Below are 19,641 nucleotides of genomic sequence, written 5' to 3'. Positions count from 1 at the left end.
TGTAAAGACTATCATCTATGACAAATATGATTAGAGAAAACTTTCAACAGGCAGGAATGGGCATTTAGTGGGCCCCTGTGTGCCCATGACTGCCTAGTGTTATCTCAGTTGGCATGAACGCAAGCTCCTGAGGACAGTCTGTTATTTCCCTTCTACAGATGTGGAAAATGAAGCAGCTAGAAGTTTAATAACTTTTCAAGGTTGGTAATTATCAGAGTTTCCTGAATCCAAAGGCTGTATTTTTATCACACAAACATCTAAACTGGAATCCATGAGTCTGTAATAGTTGGTCCCTGGTGGTGGTGTTTCTTTTTTAAACCCATACACGAAATCTGATATTTGAGTTTGGGGTGGAGTTAAAAATTGGTATAAAAAGAAGAAAATCTTTACATTGATATGGCAGTTTAATATGACTACAGATATAAACAGAAATGCTGCATATTTAATACTCCCGGATGGTTTGGTCTTTCAGCCAAACACTGTTACCATGGGACCTTGTGTCCCAAAATACACAACAGTTACAAACACGCCCTGCTATTAAGTTTGGAGATTAGAAGGATGCATTTCAGTCCAGCTTTCTGCTACTCTTTCCCCCAAACCACCTTAGCAGCAAAACAAAGCAATTACCTAGAAAATTCTGGCTAAAACCTAGTTTGCTTAAATTGCCTGAGAAGTTAGCCTCAGACTACTGTTAATTGCCTTTGCCTTTGGAAACTTGTCTCCTGTTTGATGAGACAAAAGAGAAGGTAAAAGCCATGTGAACTATTCTATTCGTGAACAAAATTAGCTGGAATCTAAAAACATCAACAGCTGGCAAAAAGCAAGAGCTAGACAAATTGCAAAACTAGTCATCTGTTCAAAGCATTGCAAAAACTGTTGAAAAAACATTCAAATATTGGTACGTGGATTTTTTTCTCCTGAAATTATTCCCTGAAAGGACAAAATACATATTTTACAAGTAACTGAATGATCTCTCTTCTGCAGTAAACATATTCAGTCCATTATTTTAAATCAAGTAATACCAGCAATACATCTTTTTAGCTACAGTGTATCAATAAGTCTGTAGCAATTGATGGTGTTTGAAGATGAGAGTTAAATCTAGTAGTTTAGATTTTTAAAAAGTATTTCACAAACATGATCAGTCACTTGAAACAAAGGTAAAGGATTTTATGAGGCTGATTTAGAAGTAAGTAAGATCAATACAGTTATGAAACTTGAACTAGGAAAGACAATCAGAAGTGGTCAGTGAAGTGGAAAATAGATCTCCATTTCCAATTAAGAAAGATTCTGCAAGCAACCTGGTACTATATCAAAAGAACCTGGCAAATTATCAGATTATGTAGGAAGCAAATAAAGTGTTGAGTTGGCCAAAAAGTTGATTCAGGTTTTTTCATAACATCTGATGGAGAAACCTGAATGAACTTTTTGACCAACCCAACAGATACCAGTTTGGGGTGTTCAAATAGAATGGAATGGAAAGGTAATGACATCAAGTGCCACTGATAAGTCACTTTCATTGTGTCTAACTCTTTGCGACTCTGTGGATGTAGCCTGCCAGACTTCTCTGTCCGTGGGATTCCCCAGGCAAGAGTACAGGGTTGACATGCCCTCCTCCAGGGGATCTTTCTGACCCAGGGGTCAAACCCAAGCCTCACGTTTGCTGTATTCCCAGGTGCCACCTGGAAGCCCAGAGACATCAAGAGAGGATTTCAAATACACTTGAGAAATTGGTGATGATAGATGCCCACGGATATTCAAGTTTTGTGCTTTTCTTTAAAAAAAAAAAAATCTAGGAGTTGGAAAATGCAGTTGGGAGCTGGACAGATGACTTGGCACAGCTGACACTGCTGAAGAGGGCTCTCTGTGCTTACATCAGTGCAGATGACATCTCCATCCTTAACGAACGAGTGGAACTTCTGCAGAGGCAGTGGGAAGAACTGTGCCACCAGGTGAGACAAACTCTAGACACTCGGCATCTGCTCAGAAAGGATGAGAACTAGAAGATGATTTGAAATGTCTGTGGCTGTGTCCACGTTTGGACCCATCCCATTTGGGTAGAGGAAAACTCTGGGCTTATGACAATGCTTCAAATTTAGACATTTTATCTTAACACTATTTTAAATGTATCCAAACTGGATTCTCTAGCTCTTTCTTTTGCTGGCTGTCAAAATATTTTTAAAAGAAAGTACAGTTATGTGGTACACAGATGTTGTTTTGCTAGGTAGATGTTGGTAGTCCCTTTCATACTTAAAACAGGTAAAAAAGCATGGTTTTATTTGCAGTTTCAGCTGATGCTATGAGTGGTTTGTATGTGTATGCATGCTCAGTCACTTCAGTCGTGTCCAACTCTTTGCAACCCCATGGATCATGGCCCACCAGGTTCCTCTGTCCATAGGATTTTCCTGGCAAGAATACTGGAGTGGGTTTCCATTCCCTTCTCCAGGCAATATTCCTGACCCAGAGATCAAACCCATATCTCCTGCATACAAGAAGGTTCTTTACTGCTGAGCCACTGGGGAAGCTCAGTTTTGTACATTTAATATTTCTTATTGCTCTTGACTTATGATAGTTGTTTCCTCACAGTTCATGGGTATATGACATTTTTAGCCGTACTTGACTCATTTAGTAAGTGCATTCAAAGTGCATGCAGGGTAACTCACTTCAGTTGTGTCCAACTCTTTGCAACCCTATTGACTGTAGCTCACCAGGCTCCTCTGTCCATGGAGTTCTCCAGGCAAGAACACTGGAGTGGGCTGCTGTGCCCTCCTCCAGGGGATCTTCCTGACCCAAGGATCGAACCTGCCTGTTCTACATCTCCTGCATTGGCAAGCGGGTTCTTTCCCACTAGTGCCCCTGGGAAGCCCACATTCTGTGTGCACAATACCTTAAAAGAGATCCCAGATTGGGTTTTGATTTGGAAATGAGAGAGAAAGATTGCTGGTGTGACAAGGAGTGGACACTCAAGGCAAGTAGGAATAATAGGACCCATAAGTGAAGAATGGCTCTGACTTAAGGCCTTGAGATCATACGTTTCAGGAAGCAGGAACCATGTCTGTAGGGTTCCTTACTGCACCTTCATTGCCTTGCCTGGCACAAAATAGGTTATGATGCATAATTGTTAAATGAATCAGTCACATTAATTATTGTGAATTTCACAAGCTATAGTAGATGTCCCTACTGTGTAGTTTACCATTGAGCTGAGACTAAAATCCGTTAAAAAGAACTTATACAGTGAAGAGGAAAACCAGGTATAAGTAAAACAATATACAAAAATGTAAGCAAACTAAGGACAGTGTGGATTGCAGAGAACAAAGGAAGTGCTTATAGAACTGGATAAAGCTTGAATTGAGTGCTGAGATCAGAGTGGAAAAGACAGCTTGGTGTAGGGGGGAAAAGTGGATGCGTTAGACAAGGTTGGAGCTTGAAAAAGGTACAGGAATAGAGCAGAGAGAGAACCTGGCTGGAGAAACGTAGCTGTTGGAAGGATGAACTGGAGAGAAATTTTGGAGTACGTTTGGCAAATGTGCATGTGTGTGTGTGTGTGTGCTTTTAAAAGAAAGAATTGTAAGAGATGATTTTCATTAAGCACGTTAATGATTTGCATTCAAAATTCATTTAGCTACTTTTCCCAGGGTTGTACGTTCTCAGAAACTTACATGGAGCATGTTAATATTCATCACACTTTATTCTTTTCTGAGTCTTCAATCCAGAATCTATACCATCTAGTAAACTAGTATATACTTTTTAATGTAAAGATTTTATCATAGCATATATAAATAAAAGATATTTGGTGGATATAGTCATCCGAGAATGGTCACCGCAATGTTAAGTTACCCTTGTGAGCTTTGTTCATCCGTTTCTTTTTAAACTGAGACAAGTCTAGCACTGCTTGCTGACTCAGTACTTTTTAGTAATCATGTGAAATGAATTAGACTAGATCCATTTCTGTAGCTAATTGAGGTCTGTGAAGCTTTCAGAGAGATAACACTTTAATACTGGCTCCTGTCACCTTCCCAAACCTACCATGAAATCCTCTACCCCAAGATCTTGCTCAGGCCATTCTTCTTGCCTAAACTTCCTGCCTAGGCTATTCATTCCTCCTTTTTTGATTTTCTAATCTGTCCTCTTCTCTTGAGTTCCCGCACTCCTGTGATGCCACTGTTTGAGATTCTCAGACCTCTGTATTGTCCTGTTCCTCTGAACTCCCGACTGCCTTTTGGTCTGTGCCATCATGTGACAACACACGGTTCCTTTGTTCCTCCCTTCTTCTCCTCCTTTTTTTTTAATGTTTGCGACTTGATTTGAAGACTCTGAAGCTCTTGAGGACAAACCTTTTCTTTGCATCTCCAGTACTTAGAATAGCTGAGGGTTCATTTATACTGTTGATTATTAAGATAGGACTTTAGGACATTTATTTTATTTCTTACGTTCCTCTAAATGTAAAATAATGACAAGGTTTCTGAATATTTTGGAGGGTGAGAAGACTATGAGTATGTACTACTTTTTGGCTTAGGAAGACTAATACTATGTAAGAAGACCATCGTGTATGGAGGATGCTCACTTCCAGTTACAAGCTGAACAAGTTTCAGGGATTTGATGTCCAGCATGGGGACTATAGTGAACATACCAGATTGTATACTTTAAAGTTGCTAACAGAGTATATCTTAAACTTTCTCACCACACATCAAATAATGGTAATTATGTGAAGTGCTAGAGGGATTGATTCTGTTCCGTTCCGTTCAGTCACTCAGTCGTGTCCGACTTTGCGACCCCGTGGACTGTAGCCTACCAGGCTTCTCCGTCCATGGGATTCTCCAGGCAAGAATACTGGAGTGGGTTACCATTTCCTTCTCCAGGGGATCTTCCCGACCCAGGGATCGAACCCGGGTCTCCCGCATTGGAGGCAGACGCTTTAACCTCTGAGCCACCAGGGATTTCACAGTATATATGAGTATCAAATCATCACATTGTACATCTTAAATTTACACAATGTTATATGTCATCTATATCTCACTAAAGCTACGAAAGGAAAAAAAAGTCATGTTGTAAAATTTCTCAGCAGACTTACATATACCTAGACAACAGTCTGTTTAGAAATACATTTTGAAAGCTCCTGTTGATCATATTAGAGATTAATACCTTGCACCTGTGAATAGACTAAGACAAGTAAAAAAAAAAAAAGGAAGCAGAAACAGTGTTTCTAGAAACATTCTATATTGAGTATCTTAAGGCCTGAAGCTGAAGCATACCCATCTCACATTGCTTCAGTCTAAAGATTCCCTTGTAGCTCGGTCGGTAAAAAGTCTGCCTGCAATGCAGGAGACCCAAGTTTGATTCTTTTATTGGGAAGATCTGGAGAAGGAAATGGCTACGCACTCCAGAATTCTTGCCTAGAGAATCCCATGGACTGAGGAGCCTGGCAGCATAGAGTCTATGGGGTTGCAAGAGTCGAACTCAACCGAGTGGCTGAGCACAGCACACAAACAGTTCAATCAGCAAGAGTTTAGTCATGTGTATTCGTACCAAATTGCCAGGGTTTAACCGGAAGGAAAAGGATAGACCAGTTACTACTTCTCAAGTTAGTGTTTCCGGAGAACTTCTGTCAAGCATGAAACCACAAAAGGAAACGAGCTTGTGCCTATGTCTCATTTTAAAAAGTTAAAAACTTTAGTGAAGCAAGGCATAATCCCCTTGTTAAAGACCGAGTAGTGTGTTCGTGTTCCAACGAAGGCAACTTGTAAGAAGTATGAACTGACTGGGGCTCCAGACGAGGAGGAGAGGGCTGCCCTGTGTGTGACCACTGCAGAGTTGAGGTAACAGAAAAGCGTCCTGCCTTCAAGGAGAACCCCCGCAAGGACTGCTGTGCCTGTGGATAGTCATGGCTTCTATTTGCTTTCATTCCTGCTTTGGTTTGTAGAGCTGTGTGTAATTCCAGCTGAGATAGAAATATATCATCATTATAATTGCTCGGTGTTCTTTCAGATTGTCATGGTAAAAATATTTGAAGCAGAAGAGGATGTGTTTCCTGTTCAGCTGCCTCACGTTCTGGAGGTTTTAGCTGGTGTTTGTCAGCTGTTGGCAGTGCAATGTGTTTAAACCCTTGAGAAAACATAAATATGTGCTAAACTGATAAATAAGTTGAGGGCTTCCGCTGAACTCAAAGAACAAACCAAAAGGAAAATGCTGTCCCCATTATTAATTTAAACCTTTTGAAAAGCTTTTGGCACCAGTTTGTAACCAGTGTTTATGGCCTACCTGTTCCTTCTTTCAATTGCTACTCTGCGTAAGCAAGTAACATGAAAATAACACTTGCATGGTGTTTGAAAAAGACAAGAAATGTGTATTCAAGCTGTTTCATGAATATGTGAGTATCAAAGAGAAAAAAGTGTTAAAAATGCAAATTTCGTATATAGTTGTACTAGTAGTAATAGTAGTTAAGTAGACAACTTTTGTTGGGCTTCCCTGGTGGCTCAAGTGGTAAAGTATCCACCTGCAATGCAGGAGACACAGAAGACTTGGGTTCGATCCCTGGATTGGGAAGATCCCCCAAAGGAGGGCATGGCAACCCACTCCAGTATTCTTGCTTGGAAAATCTCATGGACAGAGGAGCCTGGTGGTCTATGATCCGTGGTATTGCAAAGAATCGACACAACTGAAGTGACTGACCATTTAACTTTTGTTAGCTCTTTAGGATGTACTGGTCACTTTCTTGAATTATTTTCTTGTTTGAAGAATCTATTCTATTATGAGCCTACAGCGTTCCAGTGCATAAGACATTTCACATAGCAGACACATGTTTACTGCAAACCATAGACATTTGTTTCATGAAATTTGGGACAAATGAAAGATTAATTTACAAACAGTGAAAATAAAGCTTAAGAAAGATGAGTAATCTTGCCCTGGTCATAATCAGTAGTAAGTGATAGAGATTGTGTTTGAAAGTCATCTGCCTCTGGGTATTTGATCATAACATTATATTGTAACATGTATCAAAAACTCAAGCTTCTCTGGTCAACAAGGCCCTCAAATGTGTCTAACCTTCTTTCTCCCTGTCTCTGAAAAGAGGGTAATTCCTACTTCTCAAAGGAGTAGATACTATTTTCTGTTGTGTGGTCGTCTTCCCAGCAGTGTTGTGCTAAAAGCTCTAGAATTTATTCTTGCTCATGGCCAGGATTTGAGGAAAGACTTAGAGAGACACTGCACATAGCAGAACTACACATTGTCTGTAGTCTAAAGGGCAGGGATTTCTAAGTTTGTGTGGAAAATAGTTGCTTTGGGCAATTTCAACTATGAAATTATAGCTTCAGCTTGGATAGCAGTCAAAGCAAAAATTGTAATGTTAGCACGATTCGGATACTCTGTGAATGAAAAAGAAAGTTATATATACCAAAAAGTTGAAAATCTTAGCATTCTCGAGATGGAAATGCACTCTGCTGTCAGAGATTGAGAGGAAAATGGTGCTGGAGGAGTCGTGCTCTTCAGGACGGTCTTGGAAGAACTTAATATAGGTGAAATTTGTCTCTAAAATTTTTAATCTGCGTTTTCTTTTTTCCATTCCCATCAATACCCACAACAAGTAAATGTACTATTGTTCTGCCTTGAAGAAAAATTAATGGTAAACTGAATTATACCAATGGGGAATACTTGATGGATTCATAAGTGTCACCTCTACCCAGAGAAATTTTTAGTTTAAAATATCATATCAACTCAAAAGAGTGAATTTCTAATGGTAACATTTCAAAAATTATGGCAGGTTTTAGGGTTTGCTCTCTAGGCAGTTCAGTAAGCTGAACCTGGCAAGAATATCCTGGGCTTATAGTCTAATTCCCAACTGTTTTTTTATTTTTTTGAGAAAACTTCTTCAGTATTTTTTTTCCAACTGTTTTTTAAATGGAAATATAGTTAATTTACAATGCGGTGTTAGTTTCAGGTTTTTAGAACAGTGATTCAGAATATATGTGTGTGTGTGGATATATATATGGAGAAGGAAATGGCAGCCCACTCCGGTGTTCTTGCCTGGAGAGTCCCAGGGACAGGGGAGCCTGGTGGGCTTCCGTCTATGGGGTCACACAGAGTCGGACACGACTGAAGTGACTTAGCAGCAGTGGATATATATATATATATAATTTTTCAGATTATTTTCCACTATCAGTTATTATAAGATAGAATATATTTCTGTGTGCTATACAGTAGGGCATTGTCAGTTATCTATTTTATGTATAGTAATGGAAAAGACTCTGATGCTGGGAAAGGTTGCGGGTGGGAGGAGAAGGGGACGACAGAGAATGAGATGGCTGGATGGCATCACCGACTCGATGGACATGAGTTTGGGTGAACTCTGGGAGTTGGTGATGGACAGGGAGGCCTGGCATGCTGTGATTCATGGGGTCGCAAAGAGTCCGACACGACTGAGCGACTGAACTGAACTGAACTGAATGTATATATGATCATTCCCTTCCCTCAGTCACTGTTTCTTTTGATAACTGTATTTGTTTTCTACGTCTGTTAATCTACTTTTGTTCTGTAAATAAGATCATTTATATAATTTGTTTTTAGATTCCACATGTAAGTGGTATCATATAATATTTTCCTTTCTGTGACTTACTTCACTTAATATGATAATCTCTGAAGCCATTCATGTTACTTCAAAGTAATTATTTTATTATCTTTTATGGCTAAGAATAATTCATCTGTTGATGAACACTTAGATTGCTTCCATGTCTTGGCTATTCTAAATAGTTCTGCTTTAGACATAGGGGTACATTTATCTTTTCGAATTACATCTGTGCCCAGGAGTGAAGTTGCAGGATCATACAGCAACCCTATTTTTAGTTTTAGTTTTCTTTTAGTTTTGAAAGAACCTCCATACTGTTCTCCATAGTGGCTACACCTATTTAAATTCCCACCAACAGTGTAGGAAGGATCCTTTCCCATACTTTCTCTAGCATTTATTATTTGTAGACTTTTTGATGATAGACATTCTGACAAGTGTAAATTGATACCTCATTGCAGTTTTTATTTGCCTTTCTCTAACAATTAGTGATATTGAACATTTTTCATATGCCTGTCAGCCATCTGTGTGTCTTCTTTAGAGAAATGTCTATTTAGATCTTCTACTCATTTGTTGATTGAGTTTCTTTCTTTCTTTTTAATTGAGCTGTGTGATCTGGTTGTATATTTTGGAAATTAATCCCTTGTCAGTTACATTGTTTGCAAATATTTTCTCCTATTCTGTAGATTGCCTTTTCATTTTGTTTATGGTTTCCTTTGCTGTGCAAAAGCTCTTAAATTTAGTTAGGTCCCATTTGTTTATTTTTGTTTTACTTCCAATTACTCTATGAGATGGATTGAAAAAGATATTGCTGGAATTTATGTCAGTAAGTGTTCCATCTGTGTTTTCCTCCAGGTGTTTTTATAGTATTCAGTTTTACATTTAGGTCTTTAATCCATTTTGAGTTGATTTTTGTAGACGGTATTAGAGAATGTTCTAATTTCATTCCATGTAGCTGCCCAATTTTCCCATCAACATTTATTGAAGGGACTGTCTTTTCTCCGTTGTATATTCTTGCCTCCTTTGTTGTAGATTAATTGACCATAGGTGCATGGGTTTATTCCTGGGCTTTCACTGAACCATGTCCCTGTTTCTGTGCCAGTACCATACTGTTTTCATTATTGTAGCTTTGTAGTATAGTCTGAAGTCAGAGAGTCTGATTCTTCCAGCTTTGTTTTGCTTTGTCAAGATTTCCTTGACTGTTCAGTCTTCTGTATTGCCATACAAATTATGAAATGTTTTGTTCCAGTTGTGTAAAAACTGCCATTGGTGATTTAATAGGGAATACATAGACTCTGTCGAGTGCATTGGATAGTGTGGTCATTTTAACAATGTTGATTCTTCCAACCCAAGAACACAGTATTCTTTCCCATCTCTTTGTGTAATTTTCAATTTCCTTCATCAGCATCTTACAATTTTAAGAGTACAGATCTTTTGCTTCCTTATGAAGGTTTCAGTTCAGTTCAGTGACTCAGTCGTGTCCGACTCTTTGTGACCCCTTGAACTGCAGCACGCCAGGCCTCCCTGTCCATCCCAACTCCCGGAGTCCACCCAAATCCACGTCCATCGTGTCGGTGATGCCATCCAACCATCTCATCCTCTGTTGTCCCCTTCTCCTCCTGCCCTCAATCATTCCCAGTATCAGGGTCTTTTCCAAATGAGTCAGCTCTCTGCATCAGGTGGCCAAAGTATTGGAGTTTCAGCTTCAACATCAGTCCTACCAATGAACACCCAGGACTGATCTCCTTTAGGATGGACTGGTTGGATCTCCTTGTAGTCCAAGGGACTCTCAAGAGTCTTCTCCAACACCACAGTTCAAAAGCTTCAATTCTTCAGCGCTCAGCTTTCTTTATAGTCCAACTCTCACATCCATACATGACTACTGTAAAAACCATAGCCTTGACCAGATGGACCTTTGTTGGCAAAGTAATGTCTCTGCCTTCGAATATGCTGTCTAGGTTGGTCATAACTTTACTTCCAAGGAGTAAGCATCTTTTAATTTCATGGCTGCAATCACCATCTGCAGTGATTTTGGAGCCCAGAAAAATAAAGTCAGCCACTGTTTCCACTGTTTCCCCATCTATTTCCCATGAAATGATGGGACCAAATGCCATGATCTTAGTTTTCTGAATGTTGAGCTTTAAGCCATTTCTAGGTATTTTATTCTTTTTCATGTGATTGGCTCCCATTCTTTTCTAAGATGCAGAATCACAGAGATTTGGGGTTGTAATCACCGACTCTGTGGACATGAGTTTGAGTGAACTCCGGGAGTTGGTGATGGACAGGGAGGCCTGGCGTGCTGTGATTCATGGGGTCGCGGAGAGTCGGACACGACTGAGCGACTGAACTGAACTGAACTGAACTGAAGGGACCTTGAATATTATTTACCTAATAACAGAGCCAACCCTAGACAGAATTGCTAACTAGGAAGTGTATAACACCTTAAAAATATTTTCACATTCATTTGAAAAAGAAAATCCATTCAAAAATCATTGAAAAGTAGAATAGATCTATGGAAAAAAGGAATATATGTATTAAAGCAAAATGTAGCAAAATGTTAATAGTTTTAGTCTAAGGAGTATGTCATAGCTGTTTACCACAAGATTCCTTCAACTTTTCTGTGTGTCTGATGTTTTTCATAATAAAATGTTAGTGTAGAAAGGAAAATTGAGAGGTAAGTGTTTAATGCAATGAGATGAATGGCAGAAGTCTAGCATTATCACTTGACTATGCAGAATGTCTGCAAAAGTGGATCATCTTCTTGCCACTCAAATAACATTGTATTTTACTAACATGCAGTTTAACTCAACTAGAAGCATTCCATATTATCTCAACCAATACTGCAAAGAAAAGAGTATTATGAAATCAGAAAAGTTTAGAATTCTCAAAAGGATCATTCTAGACCTAGAAATAAGAAAACAAATCCATTGTATCTACAATGTATAAAGAACAAAGAAAAGTCAGTAATAAAAAAAAATTAAGAAATGGGCATGGAATTTGACCAGAAAGTTCTCCAAAAAAGTCATACAAATGGCCAAGAATATGAAAAGATTCTCAATATCATTAGCCTTCAGGGAAATGCAAATCAAAACCACAGTGAAATATCACTTTATATTCACTGCTGCTGCTGCTGCTAAGTCACTTCAGTCGTGTCCGACTCTGTGTGACCCCATAGACAGAAGCCCACCAGGCTCCCCCATCCCTGGGATTCTCCAGGCAAGAACACTGGAGTGGGTTGCCATTTCCTTCTCCAATGTGTGAAAGTGAAAAGTGAAAGTAAAGTCGCTCAGTCGTGTCCGACCCCTAGCGACCCCACGGACTGCAGCCTACCAGGCTTCTCCATCCATGGGATTTTCTAGGCAAGAGTACTGGAGTGGCTTGCCAGTGTGCTCTACTCACTTGAAAAAAATATATTCAGTAATTAAAAGGAATGAAGTACTGATGTCTGCTCCAGTAGGGAAGAACCTTAAAAACATTATGCGAAGTGAAAGGAGCCAGTCATGAAGATCACATATCAATTGATTCTGATTATGTGAAATGTCCAGAATGGATAAATGCATAGAGATTCAGTTCAGTTAAGTATCTCAGTCATGTCTGACTCTTTGTGATCCCATGAACCGCAGCATGCCAGGTATCCCTATCCATTACCAACTCCTGGAGTCCTCCCAAACCCATGTCCATCGAGTTGGTGATGCCATCCAACCATCTCATTCTCTATCGTCCCCTTCTCCTCTTGCCCTCAATCATTCCCAGCATCAGGGTCTTTTCAAATGAGTCAGCTTTCGCATCAGGTGGCCAAAGTACTGGAGTTTCAGCTTCAACATCAGTCCTTCCAATGAACACATAGGACTGATCTCCTTTAGGATGGACTGGTTGGATCTCCTTGCAGTCCAAGGGACTCTCAAGAGTCTTCTCCAACATCACAGTTCAAAAGCATCAATTCTTCGGTGCTTAGCTTTCTTTATAGTCCAACTCTCACATCCATACATGAACATTGGAAAAACCATAACCTTGACTAGACGGACCTTTGTTGGCAAAGTAATGTCTCTGCTTTTGAATATGCTGTCTAGGTTGGTCATAACTTTCCTTCCAAGGAGTAAGCATCTTTTAATTTCATGGCTGCAATCACCATCTGCAGTGATTTTGGAGCCCAGAAAAATAAAGTCGGCCACTGTTTCCACTGTTTCACCATCTATTTCCCATGAAATGATGGGACCAATGCCATGATCTTAGTTTTCTGAATGTTGAGCTTCAAGCCAACTTTCTCACTCTCCTCTTTCACTTTCATCAAGAGGCTTTTTAGTTCCTCTTCACTTTCTGCCATAAGGGTGGTGTCATCTGCATATCTGAGGTTTCGGATATTTCTCCTGGCAATCTTGATTCCAACTTGTGCTTCCTCCAGCCCAGCGTTTCTCATGATGTACTCTGCATATAAGTTAAATAAGCAGAGTGACAATATACAGCCTTGACATATTTCTTTTCCTATTTGGAACCAGTCTGTTGTTCCATGTCCAATTCTAACTGGCTTCCTGACCTGCATACAGGTTTCTCAAGAGGCAGATCAGGTGGTCTGGAATGCCCATCTCTTTCAGAATTTTCCACAGTTTATTGTGATCCACACAGTCAAAGGCTTTGGCATAGTCAATAAAGCAGAAATAGATGTTTTTCTGGAACTCTCTTGCTTTTTCGATGATCCAGCGGATGTTGGCAATTTGATCTCTGGTGCCTCTGCCTTTTCTAAAACCAGCTTGAACATCTGGAAGTTCACGGTTCACGTATTGCTGAAGGCTGGCTTGGAGAATTTTAAGCATGACTTTACTAACGTGAGATGAGTGCAATTGTGCGGTAGTTTGAGCATTCTTTTGCATTGCCTTTCTTTGGGATTGGAATGAAAACTGACCTTTTCCAGTCCTGTGGCCACTGCTGAGTTTTCCAGATTTGCTAGAAAGTAGATTAAGGTTGGGAGGAAGGTACTGGGGTGGGCAAGGGAGTGAGTTCTGATGGGTATGGGGTGGGGCAGGGGCCAGGTGTTGTTTTGATGAAAATCTTACAACATTGATTGTTCTGGTAGTTGTAAAACTCTGTTAATATACAGAAAAACCACTGAGTTGTACACTTTATAAACAGACAAATTGTATGGTGTGGAAATTACATCTCAGTAAGGCTGTTATATGAAAAGAAAAGAAACACGCGTACATAAATAGAAAAAGAAAATAAACAGGGATATAAAAGAATTTGCTCAAAGTGATCAGGATAGAGCTGATCAGGAACTGAGCCTCTCCCACTGTGTCCCTTGGTCCACCCTCTCCAGACACCTGAAGCTCAACTAATTCTGCCTCCCTTCCTTTCTTCCCTATTTTTCTTGCTTTTCCCTTTTCCTTCCTTCTTTTGTCTTTTCTTTTTTTCCTGCCCATTCTCTTCTCCCTTTTCTTATCCTTTTCTTGTTTCTTGTTTATATTTTTTTTAGTTAAAATACATTCAGTGATCCCGTATCATAGCTACAGAACCAACTATAGTGAGAAGCTGGATTGTTCAGAACCTTTTATAAGAGAACGTGCATGTGGCTCTTGGGAGGAAGTAGAGGATTCAGTGTCTCCCACTCATACTTAATAGCAAATCCAGGTTGTGAAACTCACTAGGCTAGAGCAGTGTCCTGGGACTGAGCCTCCGGGGACAGTGGCCTAAAGAGATGCCCAACCACTGCTTGTCTTAGTCCACCCAGCAGACTTCGTTTGCTTCTTCCCTCAGGCTGTGAGTTCCACTCTGATTATCCTGTTACATTTTCTCCCATTTTGAACTTTTCAGCTCTCCTTAAGGCGACAGCAAGTAAGTGAGAGGTTGAATGAGTGGGCCGTCTTCAGTGAAAAGAACAAGGAGCTCTGCGAATGGCTGACTCAGATGGAAAGCAAGGTTTCTCAGAATGGAGACATTCTCATTGAAGAAATGATTGAGAAGCTCAGGAAGGTAACAGATGGTGGCTCCCTGTGTTTTACTCTTCGTAGTGTTTAGGCACTGGTACGGAAGATGGCCTTACTCCTAGTTACCTTCCTGACAAAGGAGCACTGTGTTACAAACACTTCATCTTTATGATATAAAATTAATGTGCCTGGAAAGGCTTCCTTGACATATAAATCATATAGAATATTTTCAATTTGTGATGAAATAGATTGTCTGCTGATAGATAACGTTCAGTTTTTGGATTTTATCTGCCTGTTCAGTAGGAATTATTTATGTGTATTAGTCTTCTTTGTTTTTAATCAGAGTATAATTGATTTATTGTTTGTTTTTAAAGAGGTAAAAATCACTAGAGAGGAACTAAAAGAAAAAATTCCTAGGATCCATTAAACTGACATTTTTCTCTATAAAACATGATTTATAGACAGTTACAGGAATGAGGACTTTTCTGGGAATTTTAGCTTCATATTAATTTCAAGTTACATATGATGATGAAAGTATTTTTCTATGTTCAAATGGATCCAGAATGTTTTTCATGTCTATATAGGATTGGTCAGATTTAATAGCATTTTTAAATGTTTTTGATGGTTCCAGTGGTATTTCCACAGTGCATTTGAACAATTAATCATTTAAATTTTATATTTCTCTTAAGCACATATTGCCATCTGAAATACAGTGCATGTTCCTGATTTACTTGTTTGTTTTCTGTCTACACTGGAAGCCCCACTGGACTGTAAACTTTATGGGAACAGGAACTTTGTCAGTTTTGTTCACTGCTGTAGCTCCTGACTTCTCAGAAGTACTCAGCCATTATTTATTGACTAAATAAACAATAGCTTCACTCATTCTGAAAAGAGATATAAATAAGGATTAGGAGAAATTATCTTTGTCTGTGAAGTTATTTATATTATATGCTGGCTTTGGGAATTGTGTTTTTCTTTTCTCTATGGGTGTGCACAGGCACATACGCAGAAAAACAAAAACTCTGAAGCCAATGTGTGACGTTAATAGCTTTGTAGGTTTACACTTAAAAGTGCAAGTTCTAAGCATCAGCATTTCTATTGGGTCCGAGTAACCCAATAGAACATCTTATGGAAAAATCCAAATGAACTTTGCGATTAACCCAATGTATTTAATTGGAGAAGGCAATGGCACCCACTCCAGGACTCTTGCCTGGAAAATCCTATGGGCGGAGGAGCCTGGTGGGCTGCAGTCCATGGGGTGGCTAAGAGTCGGACACGACTGAGCGTCTTCACTTTCACTTTTCACTTTCATGCATTGAAGAAGGAAATGGAAGCCCACTCCAGTGTTCTTGCCTGGAGAATCCCAGGGACGGGGGAGCCTGGTGGGCTGCCGTCTATGGGGTCGCGCAGAGTCGGGCACGACTGACTCGATGCAGCAGCAGCAGCCCTGTATTTAACACTGTAAAGCTTTAAAATGTGGACGGAGACCATGCATGTTTCATTTAAGCATCGGGAACAGTCCTGCCCTTTGCTTGGTCATGGGGTCAGAGAATGTTCTATTAGACATGATTAACATAATAGGTTTTATAGTGAAATTTGGTATAGAATAGATTTTGACCAAGCATGTTTATACTCCAAATGATTTTATCATGAAATTTAAGATCCATGTTTTAGGGGTATGGAAAAAACTGACTCTTGAGCAAAATGCAATCATAATTTAAAATTTAGAAAAACTGTACCTCGACACACAGATAATTTTGTTACACTGTTTCAGTTCAGTTCAGTTCAGTCACTCAGTCATGTCTGACTCTTTGTGACCCCATGAATCACAGCACGCCAGGCCTCCCTGTCCATCACCAACTCCCGAAGTTCACTCAAACTCATGTCCATCAAGTCAGTGATGCCATCCAGCCATCTCATTCTCTGTCGTCCCCTTCTCCTCCTGCCCCCAATCCATCCCAGCATCAGAGTCTTTTCCTGTTTAGTAACATTTAAAGTATCAACTATACCATTTTATATACATATATAATAAGTTATGGATTCTAAAAAAATCTTCATGAGCTTACACCATGTGGTGTCTCTTTTGTAAAGAAAAATAATAGTCTTGGTAATTTTTTCAACTTAGGATAAAGAAATTAATAAACAGACTGTAGCTATGATATGGGTACCTACTGGCATTAACACTCAGTATTTTGCTTTAAAAGACAACCTAGGCAGATTATTTTACTATAAATACTGTTCTAGGGTTGAAGTAATTCCATTGATGTTAAGCGTTTCCCAGTAAAATGATCTCAAATTTGTAAAGACATATTGTAACTATTAATAAGCATTCATTTCATTGGTCTTTGACTCCCACGGGGCTGAAGTAACATAGGAAGGGGAGTGGGTGGGGTACGGAGCCTGAGGACAGCATTCAACCCTGAGTAGAAGGAAATTTCACTGGCTCCTCCCATTCTTTGGGGTCCTGACTTGAAAAGATCGCTCTGTTCCCAAGGTAATTTTAGAGCAATAGAAGGTTAAAATACCCATATCCTTATAATACCTTATAATATATATAATACATATAATACAGGTATTATATGTATATTATTTTGCTGAGAAAATATTTGCTGCCTGCCTAACAGAAGCTTAAGCCAAAAATGAAAAAGTTGATTCTAAATTTTGGCAAGCAAGTAAGAGGACCATTGGTCCAGAGGCTGGGGGAAGCGAGAGGGGGACAGATAGGGGTCAAGAGGAGATGGTCTTTATCATCCGTTAAATCATACTGTTCAGTGGTCTATTTCAGTGACCTTATTGTAGACCTGAGAGCCTGTCCTGCTTGCCTAAAACAGTCTTTAGGAGGAGCTCTTATAGAAACTGGGTAAATGAGGGAGATTTGAGGCCCACTGATCTTCTAAGACTAATGGTCATTATTCTTGAGACTTATGTCAATGGTTTATGTGTTGTAAAATCAGTATTTTACACTGTATAGAGGATAGCTCCTTAAAATGAAAGTAATCTTTTAAAACATTCTGCACAAGTAACAATTCACATTCACACACACACTCACACACACATATATATTTATTTATTTATTTATTTTAATTTTTTATTGGAGACTAATTATTTTGCAATATTATATTGGTTGGTTTTGCCATACATTGACATGAATCCGCCCCGGGTGTACATGAATTCCCCTTCCTGAACCCCCCTCCCACCTCCCTCCTTCCCTTATCCTCCCTCTGGGTCATCCCCGTGCAGCAGCGCCAAGCATCCTGTATCATGCGTCGAATCTGGACTGCTGATTCGTTTCACATATGATAATATACATGTTTCAATGCCATTCTCCCATATCATCCCACCCTCACCCTCTCCCACAGAGTCCCAAAGACTGTTCTAAACACCTGTGTCTCTTTTGCTGTCTCGTATACAGGGTTATCATTTCCATCTTTCTAAATTCCATATATATGCGTTAGTATACTGTATTGGTGTTTTTCTTTCTGGCTTACTTCACTCTGTATAATAGGCTCCAGTTTCATCCACCCCATTAGAACTGATTCAAATGCATTCTTTTTAGTGGCTGAGTACACACACACTCACACACATATATATATTTAGATATGCATGCCTGCAGACACATCTTATAAGCCTCTTGGCAGTTATTTGTAAGAGGATTGATTCTAAATATAACATGTGGTCAGTGGTTACAGCAATAAGGTATAACTTCCTGGCATTGAAATTCTTTAAGTTTTGTCTTTTGTTTCTATGTATATACTTACATTGGTTTTTTTTTAATGCCTATTTTAAGTAAAAAGTAAGCCCTCTCCCCATTCCCTTTAAGAACATCTATATGAAAACCCGGGGCAGATTCATGTCAATGTATGGCAAAACCAATGCAATAGTGTAAAGTAATTAGCAAAAAAAGGAAAATTCAATCTGGACTTTGCCTAAATACTGAAAATAGCAGGTACCATTAATTCCTGTGTACTAGGACTCATATTCACATTGTGTTCCCTATGCCCAAACTATTTCCAAGTCGTAGAAAACTGTAATTACCCTGTTTCTAGTAGAGCTAGGCTGAGTGCATCAAGAATATGCTTTCTGACCTCTGTGATGGCTATTTATTACACAGGATTATCAAGAGGAAATTGCAGTTGCCCAAGAGAACAAAATACAGCTCCAGCAAATGGGAGAACGTCTGGCTCGAGCCAGCCATGAAAGCAAGGCGTCGGAGATTGAGTACAAACTTAGCAAGATCAGTGACCGGTGGCAGCACCTTCTGGACCTCATGGCAGCCAGGTAAAAAGGACCCCTGTCAACAGGACACATGTGCAGAATCTCAGTGCTTTCAGGCCACCTTCCATTTCAGCTGCAAGTCATCCGATGAATCTCTGCGTTCCTCATCCCACCACTTTAGTTCATGCTTGTCTCATAAATGTCACTTTCATTAACTTTAAAATTCCCCTTCTTGCTTCACAAAGTCAGTGGTGTTTTCATTTAACTAAAAGAGAGAAAGTCATATCCAAACAAAATCCGTTACTGAGGGAAAAGTCTTTATTCTGAGGCTTCATGGTACTCAACTTCCTATAAGAAAGAGTAAAACTGCTGACAAGTATCTGTGGAGGGTGTGTTTGTCTGAAGTGGCAAAATATATATATATACATATATGTATTGTATTATACATACAGTGTGTATTTATATATTATATACATTTATAAAATATATAAAATCATATTCCTATTTCTTATTAGTAAGATGTGGGAATGAAGCTAATTATTATCACTTTGCTTAGATGTAAAAATAACCTGCCGCATCACTGCATTTTGTACTTAGCTTTAGTGATATCTGTAAGTGTCCGCTTCATGTCTGAGAGGAATGTTGCATCAATTTTTGTTGTGGGATTGTTACTGAAGGGACGAGGTAGGGTTCAGCTGCTCACTGCTCAAAAGGCAGTAAACAGGCCAGGCTGGTGAACAGGAAAGTTTGCTTTATTTCAGATGCCGCCAACTTGGGGAGGGGCATGGACATCTGTCCAAAGGCCGACTCCCCCCCCGCCACCAGCACACACACACACACACACACACACAGCAACCAGGGGGCAAGAGCTTTTATAGACAGAAGGCGAGAACTACATGCAGAAACAGCGCAGTCAGCTCTGACAGTCATCTTCAGATTGGTCATCTGTGGTCTGAC

The 19,641-nt window shown here is 39.6% G+C and overlaps 1 protein-coding gene and 1 long non-coding RNA gene across 15 annotated transcripts in view; one reads left to right on the top strand and one right to left on the bottom strand.

Moving 5' to 3' along the window:
- The window catches only part of SYNE1 (spectrin repeat containing nuclear envelope protein 1), a 491,794-nt gene that overhangs the window by 406,378 nt on the left and 65,775 nt on the right, over nucleotides 1-19,641 (top strand). For all 14 annotated transcript variants that reach the window (XM_055433423.2, XM_055433430.2, XM_055433426.2 and 11 more), the window contains 3 exons: nucleotides 1,794-1,949; nucleotides 14,357-14,515; nucleotides 18,581-18,747. In XM_055433423.2, coding sequence (XP_055289398.2) covers nucleotides 1,794-1,949; nucleotides 14,357-14,515; nucleotides 18,581-18,747 — 482 coding nt within the window. The remainder of the gene's footprint in view (nucleotides 1-1,793; nucleotides 1,950-14,356; nucleotides 14,516-18,580; nucleotides 18,748-19,641) is intronic.
- LOC148776363 (uncharacterized) overlaps nucleotides 1-19,641 on the bottom strand; it is a 140,055-nt gene that overhangs the window by 63,124 nt on the left and 57,290 nt on the right. The gene's annotated exons all lie outside the window — the stretch shown is intronic.

This window comes from Moschus berezovskii, chromosome 10, assembly GCF_049115385.1.
Source record: "Moschus berezovskii isolate FMDL1 chromosome 10, NW_MosBer_1.0, whole genome shotgun sequence".
Lineage (NCBI taxonomy): Eukaryota > Metazoa > Chordata > Mammalia > Artiodactyla > Moschidae > Moschus > Moschus berezovskii.
This window is presented reverse-complemented; position numbering and strand designations above follow the sequence as displayed.